The sequence below is a fragment of the Babylonia areolata genome, chromosome 13, assembly GCF_041734735.1.
Source record: "Babylonia areolata isolate BAREFJ2019XMU chromosome 13, ASM4173473v1, whole genome shotgun sequence".
Classification (NCBI taxonomy): domain Eukaryota; kingdom Metazoa; phylum Mollusca; class Gastropoda; order Neogastropoda; family Buccinidae; genus Babylonia; species Babylonia areolata.
In genome coordinates, this window is record NC_134888.1 from 39,311,466 (window position 1) to 39,333,784 (window position 22,319).

At 44.7% G+C, this 22,319-nt stretch overlaps 1 protein-coding gene across 1 annotated transcript in view; it reads right to left on the reverse strand.

Moving 5' to 3' along the window:
• LOC143288937 (annexin A11-like) overlaps nt 1–22,319 on the reverse strand; it is a 176,067-nt gene extending 153,748 nt beyond the window's left edge. Inside the window, exon 1 of the mRNA XM_076597619.1 lies at nt 22,109–22,319. Within this exon, the coding sequence (XP_076453734.1) occupies nt 22,109–22,126 (18 nt within the window). The 5' untranslated portion in view covers nt 22,127–22,319. The remainder of the gene's footprint in view (nt 1–22,108) is intronic.

A 22,319-nucleotide genomic window follows, 5' to 3' on the forward strand; every position in this document is an offset into this window, starting at 1 on the left:
AGCCAGCCTTGGAATATGTTGCACGGTGCATTGATAGATAAATGAACGGAGTTATGTGTTGAGTGGTCTGTTGGTTAGTATCTTTTTTTTTCTTCAAAGAGAGAACTCTGTTTTCTTTCATTATTTGCTTTCACCATTTCATTCGTTTATCATAATGCTTTCTTATAAATTGAAAGTATGTTGATGCGTTCACCCATGTCATAAGGACCTCATGGCCAATGACATTAAAGTGTCAAAGCGTCAAAGCGTCTCTCTCTCTCTCTCTCTCTCTCTCTCTCTAGTGTAGCGACGCGCTCTCCCTGGGGAGAGCAGCCCGAATTTCACACAGAGAAATCTGTTGTGATAAAAAGAAATACAAAATACAAATAACATTAACAAGTGAAATCTGTTGATCCACTGGATACTCAATTCCGTGGAGAACACTATGGTTCTTGACCACAAGATTTCAGGAAGACTGTTCATTCTAAATGGTTATAGAAATCATGCAGCTACAACTACTACGACGACGACTGCTACTACTAACTGCTACTGCTGCTATTTCTACAACTGCTGCTGTTTCTGCTGATACTGATACTGCCGCTGCTGCTACCACTACTTCTGCCGCTGCTGCTACTACTGCTGCTACCAATGCTGCTGCTACTACTGCTGCTACTAATGCTGCTGCTACTACTGCTGCTACCAATGCTGCTGCAACTACTGCAGCTACTGATACTGCTGCGGCTGCTGCTACTGCTGCAGTTCTTGCTTTCTTTAGTCCAACGTCTTTTCACTGTCAAGTGACATCAGACGGGGGGAATGTACAATGCGTACGCGTGGGGGTTGGGGAAGGGGTGTGGTGGGGGTGATGGAAAGAGGGGGTCGAATGACTGAGACAGGGAAAAGAGACATAAAAGGAGACATTAAAAGGAAGACCTGCGAAAGATTGGACTGACTGAGAGTACAATGTAACTATCTCAGACAACTGCAGTTCTATAAAGCGAAGCGACGTATATATATATATATATATATATATATATTCGGACAGCAAATGAAATGTTGGCAAATTAACAGAAAAATGGGAAAATACTCTCTCCTTCACTTCCTTCATCATTTTGGAATCACGTTCTGCACGCGTAGCTCTGTGCACATTTGTATGCTGCAAACCAGCGAGCGCGCGCGCGAGCACGCACACATGCACGCGTATATATTATGTGTGTGCGAGCGCGTCCACGTGTCTGTGTGTGGTGAGGCGCCGCACGCGCGTGTGTGTCTGACTGTGTACACGCACGTACGCACGCACTTAATGTGCAGAATCAACAGTATCGTCTCATTCAAAAAAGACCTGTTCAGACTGTAACAACCACAAATTCCAGCCCAGACAGACAGGGATAGCAGTTACCTCCTCTGCTGTTCTGATGGTCATGGGAGTAAAAAAAAAATGACTGACTATCATACAACAACCTGACAGGTGCAACAGCCGAGTGGTCAAAGCGTTGGACTTTCAATCTCAGGGTCCCGGGTTCGAATCTCGGTAACGGCACCTGGTGGGTAAAGGGTGGAGATTTTTCCGATCTCCCAGGTCAGTTTCAGTTTCAGTTTCAGTTGCTCAAGGAGGCGTCACTGCGCTCGGACAAACCATATACGCTACACCACATCTGCCAAGCAGATGCCTGACCAGCAGCGTAACCCAACGCGCTTAGTCAGGCCTTGAGAAAAAAAAAAAAAAAAAAAAGGGGGGGGGGAATAAATAATAGATAAGCTTACATAAATAAATAAATAAATAAATAAATAATAATTATAATATAGAAAAAGGTAGTAGTAATAATAATAGTAATACTAATAAAATGATAATAATAAAAAATAAATAAATAAATAAATAAGACAACAATGGTGATAATTAAGCGAATGAATGTAAAATATGACGACACACATTCACACATACACCCACACATGCATAACAGAAATGCACCAAACATGCAGTTTCACAGATATGAAAGTACAGTCAAATACATATAAACGTACATGAGCTCCAACACACACACACACACACACACACACACACATTACCTTGCACCTCCTCCAACCCCCTCCTCCACACACTCATTTCTAGCCTACGTATCGCAGCTTCCACGGCACACACACACACACACACACACGCACGCAAACACACACTCACAGAGATGAACACTTACTTGTACAAGCACACACATATACGCCCATATCTCCCACCCCCAACCCCCACACATATATACAAAGATATATATATATATATATATACACACACACCCGTACACAGATCTCTCCTGACACTTGTGTACACTTACACTCTCGCGCATTCACAAACGCACTCAAAAACACAGACCCACACATCCACACAAACACACACATACACACACGCACACGCAAAGAGGCTGCCAAGAGGGATGGGAAAAGATCTCTGATGCCAAGAACGTGGCGTCTAGTGTGTTGCTCAGTCTATTGTATTTGGAAAGGCCCACAGAGACTCTGTTCCGTTTTGAAGAAATTTGCGCAATGTTGGTTTGGAAATGATGCCGATATTTGTTTGATTTGCAAAGCATCGTGCTCTACCTTTCATGTTAGACTTTCGGCCGCTCCCTCTCTCTGCTTTTATTTCTTTGAGGCGATCGATGGTGTGATGGCCTTGTACCTGTTCTTTTTGGTATTCTTTGACTTTTCTGAGGATTTCCGATTTTCCTAGATGTAGGCCGCTCGTTGGTGTTGCGTTACCAGCAAGTCTGTCAGCTCGCTCATTTCCCTTAACACCTGCATGTCCCGGGCAGTATGACCATGTGAGTTTTTTAATCTGAAAGTTGCGCATTGCCTTATGCCACTCTGGGCTTCCCATTCCGTTTTCAATTTTCTGTATGAGGTTCATTGAGTCGGTTAGAATCATGGCATGTTGGTTTCCGGGCGTATGGATGGACGATAGCCACTGGAGGGCATGTGTCGCAGCTTCAACTTCCATCGTTAGGCTGGAGGTTGTGACTTTGTAGGCAGCATTCTCTTCCCAAATTGTTTTTCCATTTTGTTTCGCAGTGAATCCCCAACCAGACTGGTCTTTGGTGACTGAGCCATCTGTGTATATGATGATGTCCTCTTCTTTACTGTTTTCTTCTATGAGTAGCTTCACTTCCGCATCTGTTTTGCCCTCTGGCCATTCCCGACAATGTCTTCCTAGAGTGGGTGAAATGACATGTGTGCAGACCTGCTTAGTGTCTGAAGCCCCTTCGTGTGTATACGCAAGCAGAAGATCAAATACGCACGTTAAAGATCCTGTAATCCATGTCATCATTCGGTGGGTTATAGAAACAAGAACATACCCACCATGCACACCCCCGAAAACGGAGTATGGCTGCCTACGTGGAGATGGTTAAAAAAAAAGGGGGGGTCATACACGTAAAAAGCCCATACGAGTGAACGTGGTGGAAGTTGCAGCCCACGAACGAAGAAGAGCGAAGAAGATACAACAAACACATACCAATCACGCTATCCAGCTGAAGCATGCCCAGCACGGTCATGGCAGCGAAACAGTCTCCCTCGGTTCAAACAAGCACGAGGGAGGGCCGCTGTGATAGAGCGCCATTCAGGTCTGGACAGAAAATGGACTGTGCGGGTGAACGAACCCCGAACTCGATGAAAGTACTGGAGCCGTTCATCTGTCCACTCATCCGTGCAAACAATCATGTAAAAGCGCGCGGGTCGCCCGATCAACGATTTTCCGGCGCAATCCTTTCAGTCTCCTACACTCTTCACACGTGTAATAGAATCCAGTCTCTGTCTGTCTGTCTGTCTGACTGACTGACTCTCTCTTTCTCTCTCACACACTTCCCTTTTATCTCTCTCTTTTTCTCAGTCTCTCTCTCTCCCTCTCTCTCACATGCACACGCATTTCCCCCTTTGCTCTCTCTCTTTCTGTCACACACACACACACACTCTCTCTCTCTCTCTCTCCTCTCTCTCTCTCTCTCTCTCTCCCTCTCTCTCTCTCCCTCTCCCTCCCCCTCTCTCTTTCACATGCACACACACTTCCCCCTTCGCTCTCTCTGTCTTTCTGTCTGTCTCTGTCTCTTTCCCCTCTCTCTCTCTCCCCTCCCTCTCCCTCTCTCTCTCTCTCTCTTCATTCCTATGAAAGGTGTGTGAGACGTGCGTTTAGCTCAATGTATGTTTTCAATTCAAGTGTATCAATTAGATTTGTTTGCTATATTGCCGACAACACGTCGTGTAATTATTCTACATTTTCCGAACACGGCTGGAGCTGTGTCTGTTGCTGTTCAGTTCAGGCACCAAAGAGCATTGGAACAGCATGATGCTTAGACTGCAGCAGCAAGAACCACGAGAATGTTACACATTCCTTTTTTTTCATATTGTTTTGTCACTTTCTTTTCTGTCTGAAACTGTGTGTGTGTGTGTGTGTGTGGCTGCAGCAGCAAGAACCACGAGAATGTTATACATTCCTTTTTTTTCATATTGTTTTGTCACTTTCTTTTCTGTCTGAAACTCTGTGTGTGTGTGTGTGTGTGTGTGTGTGTGTGTGTCTGCAGCAGCAAGAACCACAAGAATGTTATACATTCCTTTTTTTTCATATTGTTTTATCACTTTCTTTTCTGTCTGAAACTGTGTGTGTGTGTGTGTGTGTGTGTCTGCAGCAGTAAGAACCACAAGAATGTTATACATTCCTTTTTTTTCATATTGTTTTGTCACTTTCTTTTCTGTCTGAAACTCTGTGTGTGTGTGTGTGTGTGTGTGTGTGTGTGTGTGTGTGTGTGTGTGTGTGTGTACGTGTGTTTGTGTGTTTGTGTCCGTGTGTGTGTGTGTGTGTGTGTCCGTCCGTGTGTGTGTGTGTGTGTGTGTGTGTGTGTGTGTGTGTGTTGTTGTTGTTGTTGTTGTTGTTGTTGTTGTTGTTGTTGTTGTTGTTGGGTTGGTTTGTTGGTTAGTTGGTTGGTTTTGTTTCGTTTTGTTTTCGATGATGTTGCTGTCTGTTGTTTTGAAATTTTCAAATTCGGTTGTTGTTGTTTTTTTGTTCTTTTTTTTTTTGCACTCGGTCCACCATGGTAAGGTCCAGCGGAGTGAGAGAGAAAAACCATGACCGTATAATGATGGGACCCGAACCCGTGGACACTCGCTGCCAAGTCGGGTTTCATTACCACAGTGACACTTGGCCACCACCACCATCGCTCAAGGCGGGAACGTGTGACCACCGCGAGAGACTGTTGTGGGAAGAGGGCAATGGCATGCACCAGTGATCAGAGGCCGTTCATCCTAACGAGCCGTTTGGCGAGGGTCTCTGTGTGGGTAATGGCCCCCTCCTTTGTGTTACACACACCACACCTGTGTCACAAACCAGCCATCAGCTTCCCCCCCCCCCCTCCACATCCCCCTTTGTGTTACACACATCACACCCTGTGTCACAAACCAGCCATCAGCTTCCCCCCCTCCCCCCCCTCCACATCCCCCTCTGTGTTACACACACCACACCTGTGTCACAAGCCAGCCATCAGCTCCCCCCCCCCTCCACGTCCCCCTTTGTGTTACACACACCACACCTGTGTCACAAGCCAGCCATCAGCTCCCCCCCCCTCCCCCCCCTCCACGTCCCCCTCTGTGTTACACACATCACACCCTGTGTCACAAACCAGCCATCAGCTCCCCCCCCTCCCCCCCCTCCACATCCCCCTCTGTGTTACACACATCACACCCTGTGTCACAAGCCAGCCATCAGCTCCCCCCCCTCCCCCCCCTCCACATCCCCCTCTGTGTTACACACATCACACCCTGTGTCACAAGCCAGCCATCAGCTCCCCCCCCCTCCCCCCCCTCCACATCCCCCTCTGTGTTACACACATCACACCCTGTGTCACAAGCCAGCCATCAGCTCCCCCCCCCTCCCCCCCCTCCACATCCCCCTCTGTGTTACACACATCACACCCTGTGTCACAAGCCAGCCATCAGCTCCCCCCCCCTCCCCCCCCTCCACATCCCCCTCTGTGTTACACACATCACACCCTGTGTCACAAACCAGCCATCAGCTCCCCCCCCCTCCCCCCCCTCCACATCCCCCTCTGTGTTACACACATCACACCCTGTGTCACAAACCAGCCATCAGCTCCCCCCCCCTCCCCCCCCTCCACATCCCCCTCTGTGTTACACACATCACACCCTGTGTCACAAACCAGCCATCAGCTCCCCCCCCCTCCCCCCCCTCCACATCCCCCTCTGTGTTACACACATCACACCCTGTGTCACAAACCAGCCATCAGCTCCCCCCCCCTCCCCCCCCTCCACATCCCCCTCTGTGTTACACACATCACACCCTGTGTCACAAACCAGCCATCAGCTCCCCCCCCCTCCCCCCCCTCCACATCCCCCTCTGTGTTACACACATCACACCCTGTGTCACAAACCAGCCATCAGCTCCCCCCCCTCCCCCCCCTCCACATCCCCCTCTGTGTTACACACATCACACCCTGTGTCACAAACCAGCCATCAGCTCCCCCCCCTCCCCCCCCTCCACATCCCCCTCTGTGTTACACACATCACACCCTGTGTCACAAACCAGCCATCAGCTCCCCCCCCCTCCCCCCCCTCCACATCCCCCTCTGTGTTACACACATCACACCCTGTGTCACAAACCAGCCATCAGCTCCCCCCCCCTCCCCCCCCCTCCACATCCCCCTCTGTGTTACACACACCACACCCTGTGTCACAAGCCAGCCATCAGCTCCCCCCCCCTCCCCCCCCTCCACATCCCCCTCTGTGTTACACACACCACACCCTGTGTCACAAGCCAGCCATCAGCTCCCCCCCCATCCACGTCCCCCTTTGTGTTACACACATCACACCCTGTGTCACAAGCCAGCCATCAGCTCCCCCCCCTCCCCCCCCTCCACGTCCCCCTTTGTGTTACACACATCACACCCTGTGTCACAAGCCAGCCATCAGCTCCCGCCCCTTTTCATTTTTCACACACACACACAGTGAGAGAGGAAGGGGGCACAGAGAAAGATCATACACCGTCATCATCAGAATGTTCGTCAGAAACAGGGACCACCTTTCAAAGCGAAACATCATCATCATCAACAACCACCACAACAGCTATGTATGAACATCAACAACAACCACAACAGTCATGTATGAACATCAACAACCACCACAACAGCTATGTATGAACATCAACAACCACCACAACAGCTATGTATGAACATCAACAACCACCACAACAGTCATGTATGAACATCAACAACCACCACAACAGTCATGTATAAACATCAACAACCACCACAACAGCTATGTGTAAACATCAACAACAACCACAACAACTGTGTATGAACATCAACAACCACCACAACAACTATGTATGAACATCAACAACCACCACAACAGCTATGTATAAACATCAACAACCACCACAACAGCTATGTATAAACATCAACAACCACCACAACAGTCATGTATGAACATCAACAACCACCACAACAGCTATTATGAACATCAACAACCACCACAACAGTCATGTATGAACATCAACAACCACCACAACAGCTATGTATAAACATCAACAACTACCACAACAACTGTGTATGAACATCAACAACCACCACAACAACTATGTATGAACATCAACAACCACCACAACAACTGTGTATAAACATCAACAACTACCACAACAGCTATGTATAAACATCAACAACCACCACAACAACTGTGTATGAACATCAACAACCACCACAACAACTGTGTATAAACATCAACAACAACCACAACAACTGTGTATGAACATCAACAACCACCACAACAGTCATATATGAACATCGACAACCACCACAACAGCTATTATGAACATCAACAACCACCACAACAGTCATGTATGAACATCAACAACCACCACAACAGTCATGTATGAACATCAACAACCATCACAACAGCTATTATGAACATCAACAACCACCACAACAGCTATGTATGAACATCAACAACCACCACAACAGCTATGTATAAACATCAACAACTACCACAACAACTGTGTATGAACATCAACAACCACCACAACAGCTATTATGAACATCAACAACCACCACAACAGCTATGTATAAACATCAACAACTACCACCACAACTGTGTATGAACATCAACAACCACCACAACAGTCATGTATGAACATCAACAACCACCACAACAGCTATGTACGAGCACGATATAAGCTCAGGCTTGCTGTTGCTCAAATTCTGTTTTCTTAGAAACGCTAATTTCGTCTTGTTTCTAAAAATATGAATGTTTCAACAAACAAAAGCAGTGACAACGACAACAACAACAACAACAACAACAACAACCAACTCAGTCAGTCCACCACACAAACCGAAATCCGGATCCTGCAGATAAATTCCAGTTGCAGACGAAACTGACAGAGAGGCGAAAGGTTTCGGGGAGAAATGACCAGTCCGACTTGCTGACGGTAATGACAAATGGCAGCCGAGAGGTAGAGGGTGTTGGTGGTGCTGAGGAGATATTTCTGCCAGAAGGAGAGTGGGGGGTGAGGGTGGAGGGTGTGGGGGGGAACGGCAGGGAATGTTCGATGGCCGGCCGGTTGCCTCCCCCTTCCTGCAACCATGTTGCATGTTGTGCACCTGAGGGACGAAAAACAATGAAATGGCGTGTGGGCCGCTCTAAACAGGTTGTGTGTGGGCCGCTGTGAACAGGTTGTGTGTGGGCCGCTCTGAACAGGTTGTGTGTGGCTGTGAGCTTTATACACTGTGGCTCTCTCTTCTCAGCGCAGCAGCAAAGTCCGAGTTCAGCATCCAGAATCATTGCACCTATCTTACGGCATTTCTGTGTATGTATGAAAGACATTGCCATTAGTAGATGTTGCAACCCGTTTTCAGTGGATTTTGACTCTGTTTTGATTCGGATTCAGTCACTAAACTAACGTGCCACTATCTTGCTTTTTCCGTTTTCGGTCCCACAAACCATGGAAATGTAACCAACAGGCGCAATGATTTAGGATGCTAAATGAGCGTGGTCAATAACACGCTGAACTTGTGTGTGTGTGTGTGTGTGTGTGTGTGTGTGTGTGTGTGTGTGTGTGTGTGTAAGTAAGAAGGTAAGTAAGTAAGTAAAGGTTTGAGTTTTGATCATCGACCAATTAGCTGACGCCGACCACAAGGTCAGGTTCTTCAGAGCTTGTTCCCAGGTTTGGGGGGGTAGGGGGGGATACTGAAGGGTACGTGTGGCTGTGTGACCGTATATCCATATTATCAGTTCCTGTTGTTTTTTGTTGTTTTTTTCATATTATTGTGGTTATGTTCGTTATTGTTTCATCAGTTCTACTGCTTTCTTTTCTTATTTGATAAAAAAAAATCGGAATGATTTTACGAATTCGAAACACAGTGGGTGTGTCGCAATGCTCACTACAAAAGACAGAGAGAGCGAGGCTGTTTTTCTTCAACAACAAACAAGAGAGGCAAGGCCTTCAAGGCTCACTTGTGATACACTTTTTTTTTAAATCTAATCGTTAAAATGCGTTCTGTATTTGTTATTATAACGCTTCGGGTTAAAAGAAAAAGAAAAAAAAAGTCCTAACGGCAGATTCGAACCCTGCGTGTTCGGGTGAGAAGAAACTGTCTTACCCATTACACTATCGTAGCTCCTTAGCTGACGTTCAAAAATATAATATTTAAATATGCTTTTTTAAAGGGCGATAAATCGATTGCGGTATTCGCAGTGAGAACGCTGTTTAAATTATATTATTCTGGTGTATCTTGGGCATTCAAAAAATCATTAAGGGCAATTAAAAATTCTTTTTTAAGTCCGCGGTAAAGGAGACGTGGTTATCGCCGCAATCACACTGCAACATTTAGCCGTTTTCTCTGGATCTAGATAGATGTACAAGTTTAGTTACACCCGGTTGACACGCGGTCGATTCAATTTCTCTTTTATGTTCATTCTAGTTTTATAGTTGACTCACTTGTGTAAACAAAGTGAGTCTATGTTTTAACCCGGTGTTCGGTTGTCTGTGTGTGTGTGTGTGTGTGTGTGTGTGTGTCCGTGGTAAACTTTAACATTGACATTTTCTCTGCAACTACTTTGTCAGTTGACACCAAATTTGGCATAAAAATAGGAAAAATTCAGTTCTTTCCAGTTATCTTGTTTAAAACAATATTGCACCTCTGGGATGGGCACAAAAAAATAAAGAATGAAGCCTAATTATATGCAAACTGCATTTACTGTTATATTTACATTTTTTTGTATTCTCTAAACTTGGCACTTTGATCTGATATTCTGACCCAACAACTAGAGCAGTCATTATTATCTTTTTTTTTTTCAAACAGGAACTTCTTTTGCTAAGCATGGAAGTTTTATTTATTTTGCAAACGTTTTGGTGCAGATAGTAAAAAAAGGGAAATTACTCTGTAATGCTAGGGGAGTTAATTTGCTTTAAACTGACCTTTCTCATCTTAAACATTATATTTTGAAATTATACTCAACACATAAAAAGCTTGGATTTTTTTTTAAAGTGTATCACAAGTGAGTCTTGAAGGCCTTGCCTCTCTTGTTTTAAAGTTGATATGAAAATTGAGTTCAGCGTTCGGTGGGTTATGGAAACAAGAACATACCCAGCATGCACATCCCCGAAAACGGAGTATGGCTGCCTACGACGCGGGGTAAAAACGGTCATGCACGTTAAATCCCGTTCGTGTACATACGAACGAAGAAGAAGAAGTGCGGGGCTTTTTTCTTTTTCTTTTTTTTTTTTTTTTTTTTTGTCTGCGTTCGTGATCCGCAGTTGACATTGCTCGCCTCCAAGTCTAAGATGACGTGTAGATGTGTTTTCATCCCGCTATTTTAGACACACAATCGCAAGGGACGGAGGAAACTGGTGGGAATCTCAACTGGACGGTGCCCCGACGACTCCAACCGGAGACCCCTTCAGTGCCAGGGGGAAAACAGCAGAAAGTGGCGTTTCAGGTCATAAAACATTATCCGAAACAATAAGCCTAAAAACTGAGAAAATGGTCTGGAGATATACCACTCTAGACAAACTGTGTGAATTTTCAGCCTTCCAGAGCTATTTCCCTTTTTCTGGTGATTTCATCAGTGACGTCACTATGCACGTACGTGATACGTTCATAGCAGTCAAGGGGTTTTCAGGGCGAAAGGCAAAAAGCGAAGACAGTCAAAGTCCCGTTTATGAGGCAGTATGAAATCACGGGGTATGTTTTGATGTCCGTCTCATCGAACACTGCAGAGAAAACAAACTCTCCATGCTTTGAATCCTGCTATTATGTGAAGATACTGTCGGGACTCGAACTCATCGAACACTGCGGGGAAACAAACTCTCCATGCTTACCAGCCGCCGTGGCGAAGTGGTTAGCGTCGCGGACTGACGGCTGGGAGGACGCGGGTTCGAATCCCAGCGGAGGTGGGTTTTTCGGCCCGTGGCCGGCTCCTACCCAGAGTTGAGTGTGCTGTGGGCTTAAATGGGGAGACTGGGATCACACAGTCGAGTGTCATCCACTTCAAGGATGCGTCTTTGGGTGTGTTGCTCTAATTACCTGACCAACACTGCAAGTGTCTGTATCTCTCGGGCCTGGTTAACGCCGGGATATCATTATGACAGGAAGCGTAGAGTACAGCCTTGTCACGCAGTCCCAAACCAAAATGGACCTCCATAGCAACATCGTCATCATCATCGTCATCCTCCTGCTCCTTCATCGTCATCAATATAAACAAAATGGTCTCAAAGTCTGTGGCCTTTCATGCCCTGCTCTCATGGTGACCTCAGTTTCGATACCCCTCCACTTCCGTGCTTGGGGTGAGTCCTGTCAATGTCGTCAGTGTCGGCAGATTCATGGGGGGCTGTTGTTTGAGGGACGTGGTGGCGGTCTCCACTCTGGGAGGGACGCTCACTCAGTCTGGCTCCGCGACTAAGCCATTATTGTCGTTAGTAGGGGGTTTAGTAGGTGGTGTCCTAAGTACGTTAAAACAGAGCAGGCACCACTGAACACCACCGAAGTGACTCAGCAACAGTGCAGGGTCTCCTCTGGTGTGTGGCCTCCTGGCGACCTAACATCGATGGTTCCCTGTGGACTGCCGATGCTGGGACTGCGACGGACGAACCCGGGTGTGGCCGTGTATGGGGGAAATCTAAATGAGCGGCGTGGGAGTAATGCCACTGAAACGGTGCAGATGATGGGGCAGCAAAAAAAAAAAAAAAAAAAAAAAAAAAAAAAAAAAAAACTCCATGCTTTGAATCCTGAATTATGTGAAGATACTGTCGGGACTCGAAGTGAGGACTCTCACCCGAGCGACGCACTAACCACTCGGTTTTTGCACCTGTCATCATGTGTCATGGTTTGTTTGATGAACGGTTGTTGTTGCTGCTGCTGCTGCTGCTGCTGCTGTTGTTGTTGTTGTTGTTGTTGTTGCTGCTGCTGTTGCTGCTGCTGTTGTTGTTGCTGCTGTTGTTGTTGCTGCTGCTGTTGTTGTTGCTGTTTCTGCTGTCGTTGTTGCTGCTGCTGTTGTTGTTGTTGTTGCTGCTGTTGTTGCTGCTGCTGTTGCTGTTGTTGTTGCTGCTGCTGCTGTTGTTGATGCTGTTGCTGCTGCTGCTGTTGTTGCTAGTGTTGTTGTTTCTGCTGCTGTTGTTGTTGCTGCTGCTGCTGTTGCTGCTGCTGGCTGTGCTTGGGTTTTTGTTGTTATTGTTGTTTTCTTGCTGTTGTTTTGTTTTGTTTTTCATCGAATGTGAGAACTTGCATGTTGAGCCTTGAGGATTTGGGTTCAATTAATTCCAGTTGTATCCTCTTTGTGTGCGGCACAGCGGCGCGAAAAGAAGATTCAGATTCTTTTCTTCTTCTTCCTCTTGTTCTTCTTCTCCTGGGAAACCAGACAGTGAGGGTTTCAGTTCCATCAAATCCTCCCTCCTCGCGCCCAACGTGGCACCTGAGGTATTTCCGCTACAGACAGGTGCCCGTCTGCTCCCTGTACACGCTGTGCGGCTTAGGTCCGTCTGCGTTTTGTTGTTGTTGTTGTTGTTGTTGTTTGTTTGTTTGTTTGGGGTTTATTTGGGTTGTTTTGTTTTGTTTTTGTTTTTTGATTGATTTACTCTGTTCAGACTGCGTGACGCCCGGTTTAATCGATCTCTTTTTTTTTCCTGTTCTTGATCTTTCTTCCGGATGCACTGATTTAAAGTTATACTCAAGTACCTAAAAAAAATCCCACCGGTTTCTCATCAAAGGATTTTTTTTTTTTCAAATACATTATATAGAAAATGAGAATAACAACATAAACAAATATGAAATATACAGTCAAAAATTGCAACGGAAAAATATAAACACCACAGGTGAAAAGGACCGAAAGAAGGAACAAAAACTTCTTTTTTTTAAATAATAATAACGACACAAAACAGCGCCCACGTATCAAGCAGAAAGACACACACACACACACACACACACACACACACACACACACACACACACACACACACACACACACACACACACACACACACACACACACACACACACACACACACACACACACACACACACACAACCTAATATTTTAAGGAGCAGGTACGGGCGAATGAACTGGTAAGGAAAAAATAAGAAAAACGGAAAGAGCACAACAACAAAAATTTCGAGCAACAAATTTTGATGAAAAAAAACAACAGAAAATGGAGAGAGATTAAAAAATAAAAAAAATGAAAAAAGGGGATTTTTTTTTTTCCTGCATGCAGTTTTATTTCTTTTTTTCTATCGAGGTGGATTTTTATACAGAATTTTGCCAGGAACAACCCTTTTGTTGCCGTGGGTTCTTTTACGTGCACAAAGTGCATGCTGCACACGGGACCTCGGTTTATCGTCTCATCCGAATGACAGGCGTCCAGACCACCACTCAAGGTCTAGTGGAGGGGGACCAAATATCGGCGGCTGGGCCGTGATTGGAACCAGCGCGCTCAGATTCTCTCGCTTCCTAGACGGACGCGTTACCTCTAGGCTATCACTGTACTATATGTATGTATGTATGTATTGTACACACGAGTTTGAATGCGCATATATATGTTTATTGTGCATGATTGTGAGTTGAGGACTGAGTGTGTTTCGTATGCGTATGTGTGTGTGGACTGCAAAGCACTTTGTGGAATGAGAAAAGTCCAGTTATTATCATTATCATTATCATTATCATAAAATCGCACAGATTTGTATATCTGATTGCCGCAGTTGTTTTGTTTTACTTCCTGCTTGTTCTCTCTCTCTCTCTCTCTCTCGCTTAAGTAATGCACAGTCTAAACCCCAAACACAATCATTCGGTGTCCGTCAAGGATCTGTACTCGGTCCACTTCTCTTTTCCCTTTATATAAACGATCTTCCTCTGTTCATAACAAATGGATTATGTGAACTTTTTGCTCACGATACGTCCATTCACTCGAAGCATTCTAACATTAACGAACTATCTACCACTCTGCAAAATAATGTTAATCAGCTAATCAACTGGACTGAACTTATCCGCATGTCACTGAACGATCAGAAAAAAAATATACGTCAAATACCTCTCGACAAAAACGACAGAATATTACATCTATCCCCTCTATACACTTGGGAAATACACTGATTACAGAAGTAGAAAGTTACAAAGTTCTAGGAGTTACCGTGGATAATAATCTTTCCTGGTCATCCCACATTGACGATCTGTACAAGCGCGTATCTCAAGAGGTGTTCAAGCCCTCAAAAATAAAGACTTTTGGATCTCAAAGCACGAAAACAATTTTATCATTTCATTTATTCAATCGTCTATCGATTATCCCTCAACTCTATATGACATGTGCAGTGCCAATACACTGAAACCACTATCTAAAATCCATAAACCAGTTCTTAAGATTATACTATCAAAATCTACTAGTTTAACGCCCGGAGACTATTTAACCATGGACATTCTTCCACTAATATACAAATTACAGTATAATAAAACAGTGGTGATGTTTCGTATAATGAACGGCTTTCCCCCTCTAACATTGACTGTAAGATTTCAACAAAACCGGTCACGGTACACATATGTTGTAGTCATCCGAAAACACAGAACTGTCCTTGTTAGAACTAGCCTTGTTTACTCAGGAGGGACACTTTGGAACTCTCCACCTTCTCTAACTTATTAGATACTTTGTCCTTTTTTTTCCTTCGTGTTCACCAATGTTATTGGAGACCAAAAAAATATAAGTCATCGGTATATCATCATGAATTTTAATATCGCTGATTATAATCATACTTACGTCTGAACGTTTAAATCTGAGGGCTTGACTATGAGCAGGGGGTTGGAGGGAATGAGGCCGGGTTAGGGGTGGGGACAGAGAGTGCTTGTAGTGTGTTGCTTTGTGCTGGTCGTTTTCATTACTTTCTTTCTCATGTGATGTTCAGTGAATCTTGTTGGTGATGTCTTTCTTGTTAGTAGTTCTGTGTTCACGTGTACTTTGATGCAGCCCTACGCCCCACATCCCTCTTTTTTCCCTTCGTTTTTTTTTTTTTTTGTTGTTGTTGTTGTTGTTTTTATCCCAGGGCTGGGTGAAAAAAAAGCATGATTTGCTTATCTCATCACCCTGGTAAAATAAGATTTCGTTTCGTTTCCCTCTCTCTCTCTCAACAAATAAATAAATAGATAAATACTTATGCAAACACATGCACAATTCTAGGATTCCCCTATTACCACACTTGCTTCAAAATGACAGCAGCACTGTGACAAGAGATACAGCAATGTTTATTTATTTTCCATGCTTTACAGCAGATAACAAATAGCTCTTACTTGTCTTTGTCCAAGACGAAAGACATGTTTCTAAATTTCCCACAGCTTGTTATTTAGTTTGGTAATATTATCAGGTGATTCTTATTTATATATATATATATATATATATATATATATATATATACATACATACATACATATATGTGTATGTGAGTGCACACGCGCGTGTGTGTGCGTGTGTGTGTAACATGTGCAACCATATGTATACAGGTCGGTGGCCTTACATTAAAAAAAATTCTGAGTTCTCTCTCTCTCCCTCTCTCTCTCTCTCCCTATATATATATATATATATATATATATATATATATATATATATATATATATATATATATACATATATACATATGTATATACATTTAAATACATATAGTGTTTTTTCTCCACCCTTCTCATCACCCTACACCTTCTCTCCCCCTTTTTGTCTCTTTTTTTTTTCAAGTCATCCTCCTCAGACTGCGCACAGGCCACTGCCAGCTCCTCTCCCATCTCTACAAACTGAACATTTCCCACACAGACCAATGTCCGTGTGACACCGCTCCTCAAACTCCAGCCCATGTCCTGCAAGACTGCCCTCTACACGAAGAGCTGAGGCGTCAGATGTGGCCCAGTCCCGCAGCGCTCCAGGACACGTTGTGGGGAACGGCTACAGAGCTCCAACTGACTGCAGACTTCGTAACCTACTCTGGACTGTACCGTCTGAATGTGGCCTGGGAACGCTGAAGAAGTCTCTTTTGAAAATATCTCTCTTCCCCTCCCCACCCCCCCTCTGGATAGAGGAAAATATATTTGTATTTATTTGTATTTGTATTTCTTTTTATCACAACAGATTTCTCTGTGTGAAATTCGGGCTGCTCTCCCAAGGGAGAGCGCGTCGCTGTACTACAGCGCCATCCACTTTTTTGTATTTTTTCTGCGTGCACTTTTTACATGTTTTTCCTATCGAAGTGGATTTTCCTACAAAATTTTGCCAGGAACAACTCTTTTGTTGCCGTGGGTTCTTTTACGTGCGCTAAGTGCATGCTGCACACGGGACCTCGGTTTATCGTCTCATCCGAATGACTAGCGTGCAGACCACCACTCAAGGGCTAGTGGAGGGGAAGAAAATATCGGCGGCTGAGCCGTGATTGGAACCAGCGCGCTCAGATTCTCTCGCTTCCTATGCGGACGCGTTACCTCTAGGCCATCACTCCACATTACTCCGCATCACTCCACTCCACATATGTAGATCTATAGAACACATACATACCATTTATCCATTCCTTCCGTGTCAGTCAATGGCAATCAAAGCATGCACGCAGTATAATATGTGACAAGATGGTAAGGTGGTGAGGCGGTTTTTGATTGATTGATACGAATACTTATACAGCGCCTATCCTCGGTCGGAGACCAAGCTCTAAGCGCTTTACAAACACGGGGTCATTTTCACAACAGTCTGTCTGCCTGGGTAGAGCCGACTGACGGCTGGCTGCCATTGGGCGCTCATCATTCGTTTCCTGTGTCATTCAATCAGATTTCAGGCACACACATCGGGGGATTTGTGGAGAGCGGGGTGGGGGGGAGGGGTGTGGTAGGGGAGAGAGGTGAGTGAACAGATGCTCTGGGTGGTGGTGTTTTCTTGTTACCTCTGGGGTTTTTTTCTTCTTCTTGTTCCTCTCACATCCTCACGCCGCCAAGCTCTCTGAAAACTCAACGCGGCTTGTCGGCTTGTGCGGGTGAATTTGTGTAGGGGGTATTGATCTGGCCGGATCCCTCCCTTCCCTCCCTCCTCCATCCCTTCCCTCCACCCTCCCTTCCCTCCTTCCTCCCACCCTTCCATCCCTCCCTCCCACCATCCCTCCTTGGCTTCCAATGAAACACTTCATCAGTGCTGATGCACTCGGTTCTGACTTGGGTGTTGTCGGTACACGTCTCGTGTGGAGACGAGCTGTATCTTCTGTGGGTTCCCACTGTGTCCGTCTCTCGGCCTGTCTCTCGGCCTGTCTGTCTGTCTGTCTGTCTGTTATTGACTGGGGTGTAAAACCCACGTTTCTTTATAGAGCTAGTTCAGATCTGGTTTAATATTGACCAGCTCTACGGTTTTAGTTGCTGTTTTTTTGTGAGTTTTTTTTTTTTTTTTTTTTTAATCCGGGCGAGCTTGGACCGGGTCGGTAGCTTGATTAAAGAGGTGTCAGATCATTAACATTTCAAAGCCGCAGTGGCTCACCCAAGAAAGTAAGCAGACATCCAGTCTTGAGACAGAGAAATTCACAGGTTCTCACGCACACGGCCCGCGCCACATTGTGCACGCAAGCCGGGTGTACAAACTCACACACTGCATTACATGGTTTGGGTTTCTCACACACTACATTACATGGTTTAGGTTTCTCACACACTACATTACATGGTTTGGGTTTCTCACACACTACATTACATGGTTTGGGTTTCTCACACACTACATTACATGGTTTAGGTTTCTCACACACTACATTACATGGTTTAGGTTTCTCACACACTACATTACATGGTTTGGGTTTCTCACACACTACATTACATGGTTTGGGTTTCTCACACACTACATTACATGGTTTAGGTTTCTCACACACTACATTACATGGTTTGGGTTTCTCACACACTACATTACATGGTTTGGGTTTCTCACACACTACTTTACATGGTTTAGGTTTCTCACACACTACATTACATGGTTTAGGTTTCTCACACACTACATTACATGGTTTAGGTTTCTCACACACTACATTACATGGTTTGGGTTTCTCACACACTACATTACATGGTTTAGGTTTCTCACACACTACATTACATGGTTTGGGTTTCTCACACACTACATTACATGGTTTGGGTTTCTCACACACTACATTACATGGTTTAGGTTTCTCACACACTACATTACATGGTTTAGGTTTCTCACACACTACATTACTTGGTTTAGGTTTCTCACACACTACATTACATGGTTTGGGTTTCTCACACACTACATTACATGGTTTGGGTTTCTCACACACTACATTACATGGTTTAGGTTTCTCACACACTACATTACATGGTTTAGGTTTCTCACACACTACATTACATGGTTTGGGTTTCTCACACACTACATTACTTGGTTTAGGTTTCTCACACACTACATTACATGGTTTGGGTTTGAAGTCCGTCATCGGTCATTGACGTAGAAAACTGAACTGACCCCACGATGGGACAGCCAGTCGGCTCACTTAGGTAATGAGTTTTTCAGCAAGTCGGTCAGATCCAGTGGCCTTTTGCAGGTTTCGCTTTAATCTCCTACACATGATTGCGACTGCAGTTTCAAACTCCGAAAACAACAACAACAACAACAACAACAATCATTATCATCATCATCATCATAATAATAATAATAAAGCGCTTTGATTTGTCTCTGCACAAGATTCAGCGCTATATAAATATCATTATTATCATTATCATTACTGTTCTTTTTTTTCAGTTGCAGTTCGACGCTGAGAAAACGGACAATGCAAACAAACAACCTGAAAACATGCACACACAAAACAACAACAACAAAAACAAAAAAACACCAGCTTGGACGCTTCCACAAAGCCGCTATCAGTCGTCGCTTCAATGTTGTGAATCCCGTGGAACACTTCACCAGTGTGTCTGTGTCTGTGTGTGTTGGTGTATCTGTGTGTGTCTGTGTGTGTCTGTGTGTGTGTGTGTGTTCGTGTGTCTGTGTCTGTGTGTGTTGGTGTGTCTGTGTGTGTGTTTGTGTCTGCGTGCATGCAAAAGGGCGTGCGTGCGTACATTGAAAGTTAAGACAGAGAGACGGTATCTGGCTCAGAGACTGCGCGTCAGCGCTCTTTCCACGATCGGCTGAACAAGGGTACAAACTAAATTTCTCTCTCTCTCTCTCTCTCTCTCTCTCTCTCTCTCTCTCTCTCTCTCTCTCTGTCACACACGCGTATGTATGTGTGTGTGTGTGTGTGTGTGTGTGTGTAAGAAAGTTCATTATGGATGGTCGAGCCGACAGATGTTATCAGCTGTTTCATGTTGGTCTAATTTTCTGTGTTTGCGCTGCTTGTGAATGTGTTCAGAAAATTAATTTACATTTTGTTTGTCTGTTTGATCTTACATCTCTTGAAATTGTATTTGTATTCCCCTGTCACAAGGACTGTATAGTCAATGGCAGTAAAATAATAATAATAATTTTTTAAAAATTTAAAATAATTTGAAGCGTCAAAAAGCGTCTCTCTCTCTCTCTCTCTCTCTCTCTCTCTCTCTCTCTCTCACACACACACACACACACACACACACACACACACACGAGAACGTACACACAAACACGCAGTTACTGTCACTTTGACACACACGAATACATAACCAAGAAGTGGTAAATCTCCACAAGAAATCCGCCCAGCTCAGCCTTCAAAACCCTTCCTTGCTGACTTCCGCGTCACGTGAAACAGGCATTGGTCTGCCACGAAAACGGATTTAACTCTCTTCGTACTGATGACAAAATAAGAGACGATGGCGGCGCTTCACCAAAAGCTGACGTCATTGTCACAGAATTACGCCGTTACCGAGATTCGAACCCGGGACCCTCAGATTGAAAGTCTATCGCCGCTTTAACCACTCGGCTATTGCGCCCGTCGATGTACAGGTACAGTATCTGGGGCAAAAATTGAGCCTCGCGGCCTTTCCACGCCCCTTCTTGGTATAGTAGTTCAGTTTTAGGGTTTGCATTTGCATGCTAATTTGCCTGCATAGTTATTCTATCAAAGTCCTATTTCTGCACTATTGATCTAGAATCACTGTCACACACATGAGTGGCGGCGGACTGAAGAAATGTGGATATTTTGGGCCAGTCGTTCGCTGTTCAACTGACAAATAGAATTTCACACGGTAAGAGTATTTAGAGTTTAGGGGGGTGGGGGGGGAGGGAGGGAGGAGAAAAACCCTCAAAAATACACATCGTATGCACAGAAGCACTCGTGTGTGCAACACGCACACACTGACACAGATTTAAACACACACACACACACACACACACACACACACACACACACACACACACACACAAGCTTGAGTCGATTTTGAGTTGGACTTGATATTAGTCCAGGAAAGATACCCGCAGAGAAAAAGAAACAGCCTAGAATGATAGACAGACTGCCAGATAGATAGACAGACAGATAGACAGTCGAACAAAGGCTAAAAAGAGTCATGCAGGCATCGTGTAAGAGACAGTCGAACAAAGGCTAAAAAGAGTCATGCAGGCATCGTGTAAGAGACAGTCGAACAAAGGCTAAAAAGAGTCATGCAGGCATCGTGTAAGAGACAGTCGAACAAAGGCTAAAAAGAGTCATGCAGGCATCGTGTAAGAGACAGTCGAACAAAGGCTAAAAAGAGTCATGCAGGCATCGTGTAAGAGACAGTCGAACAAAGGCTAAAAAGAGTCATGCAGGCATCGTGTAAGAGACAGTCGAACAAAGGCTAAAAAGAGTCATGCAGGCATCGTGTAAGAGACAGTCGAACAAAGGCTAAAAAGAGTCATGCAGGCATCGTGTAAGAGACAGTCGAACAAAGGCTAAAAAGAGTCATGCAGGCATCGTGTAAGAGACAGTCGAACAAAGGCTAAAAAGAGTCATGCAGGCATCGTGTAAGAGACAGTCGAACAAAGGCTAAAAAGAGTCATGCAGGCATCGTGTAAGAGACAAAGACAGAAACCAAAAAGGTGAGGGTTAAGTTAAAGGGGAATTAATCTCCTTTTTAAAAACTTTTTTTCTACTTTTGAGAGAGAGAGAGGGTGTGACACTGACACTGACACACTTCTATTGACAACAGCCAATAGCCCCTTCCTTCCTGTCAAAGGGGAACAAATCAGTATCATACACAAAAGGTGACGTCAACTGAATTCGCGCATACAAATTAAACAAACAAACAACTGCTTACGCGACCATTCAACAGCACCAAGAGAGAGAGAGAGAGAGAATGAGAATGAGAGAGAGAGAGAAAGAGAGAGAGAGAGAGAGAGAGAGAGAGAGAATGAGAGAGGGAATCCAGCGTCAGACCAGGTCAACAAGCGGTCAACAACCGCACAACTGTTGACAGACTAACATAGTTCCGTTCAAACAGGTCCTGCACGCGAACACTGACTGTAACAGGCAAACAAACAAACAAAAAAGCTGGGACGATGCACACAGTATAAAACCACAGAATCAACGAAATGATATTGACCAGGAGGAGGTGCAGGGGGAGGAGGAAGAACAAAGAGGGAGGAGGAGGAGGAGGAGAAGAAGAAGAAGAGAGGAGGAGAAGAAGACTGAAAAAGAAGATGAAGAAGAAGTTGAATACTCACCATCAACGATTCGGCCATCCTTTACGGTTTCGCTTTCCTTTTCAGTAACTCCTTGGGTAAAAAAAAAATGAATGAATAAATGGATGAATAAATCAATCAATCAATCAATCAGCAGACAACAGCTTTGAAGAAAACGACAAAAGCTTCAGTCCTGCAGAATAGAATGTCCTGCGGCACAAAACACAACACTACAACCTGGACGAAGCTTCAG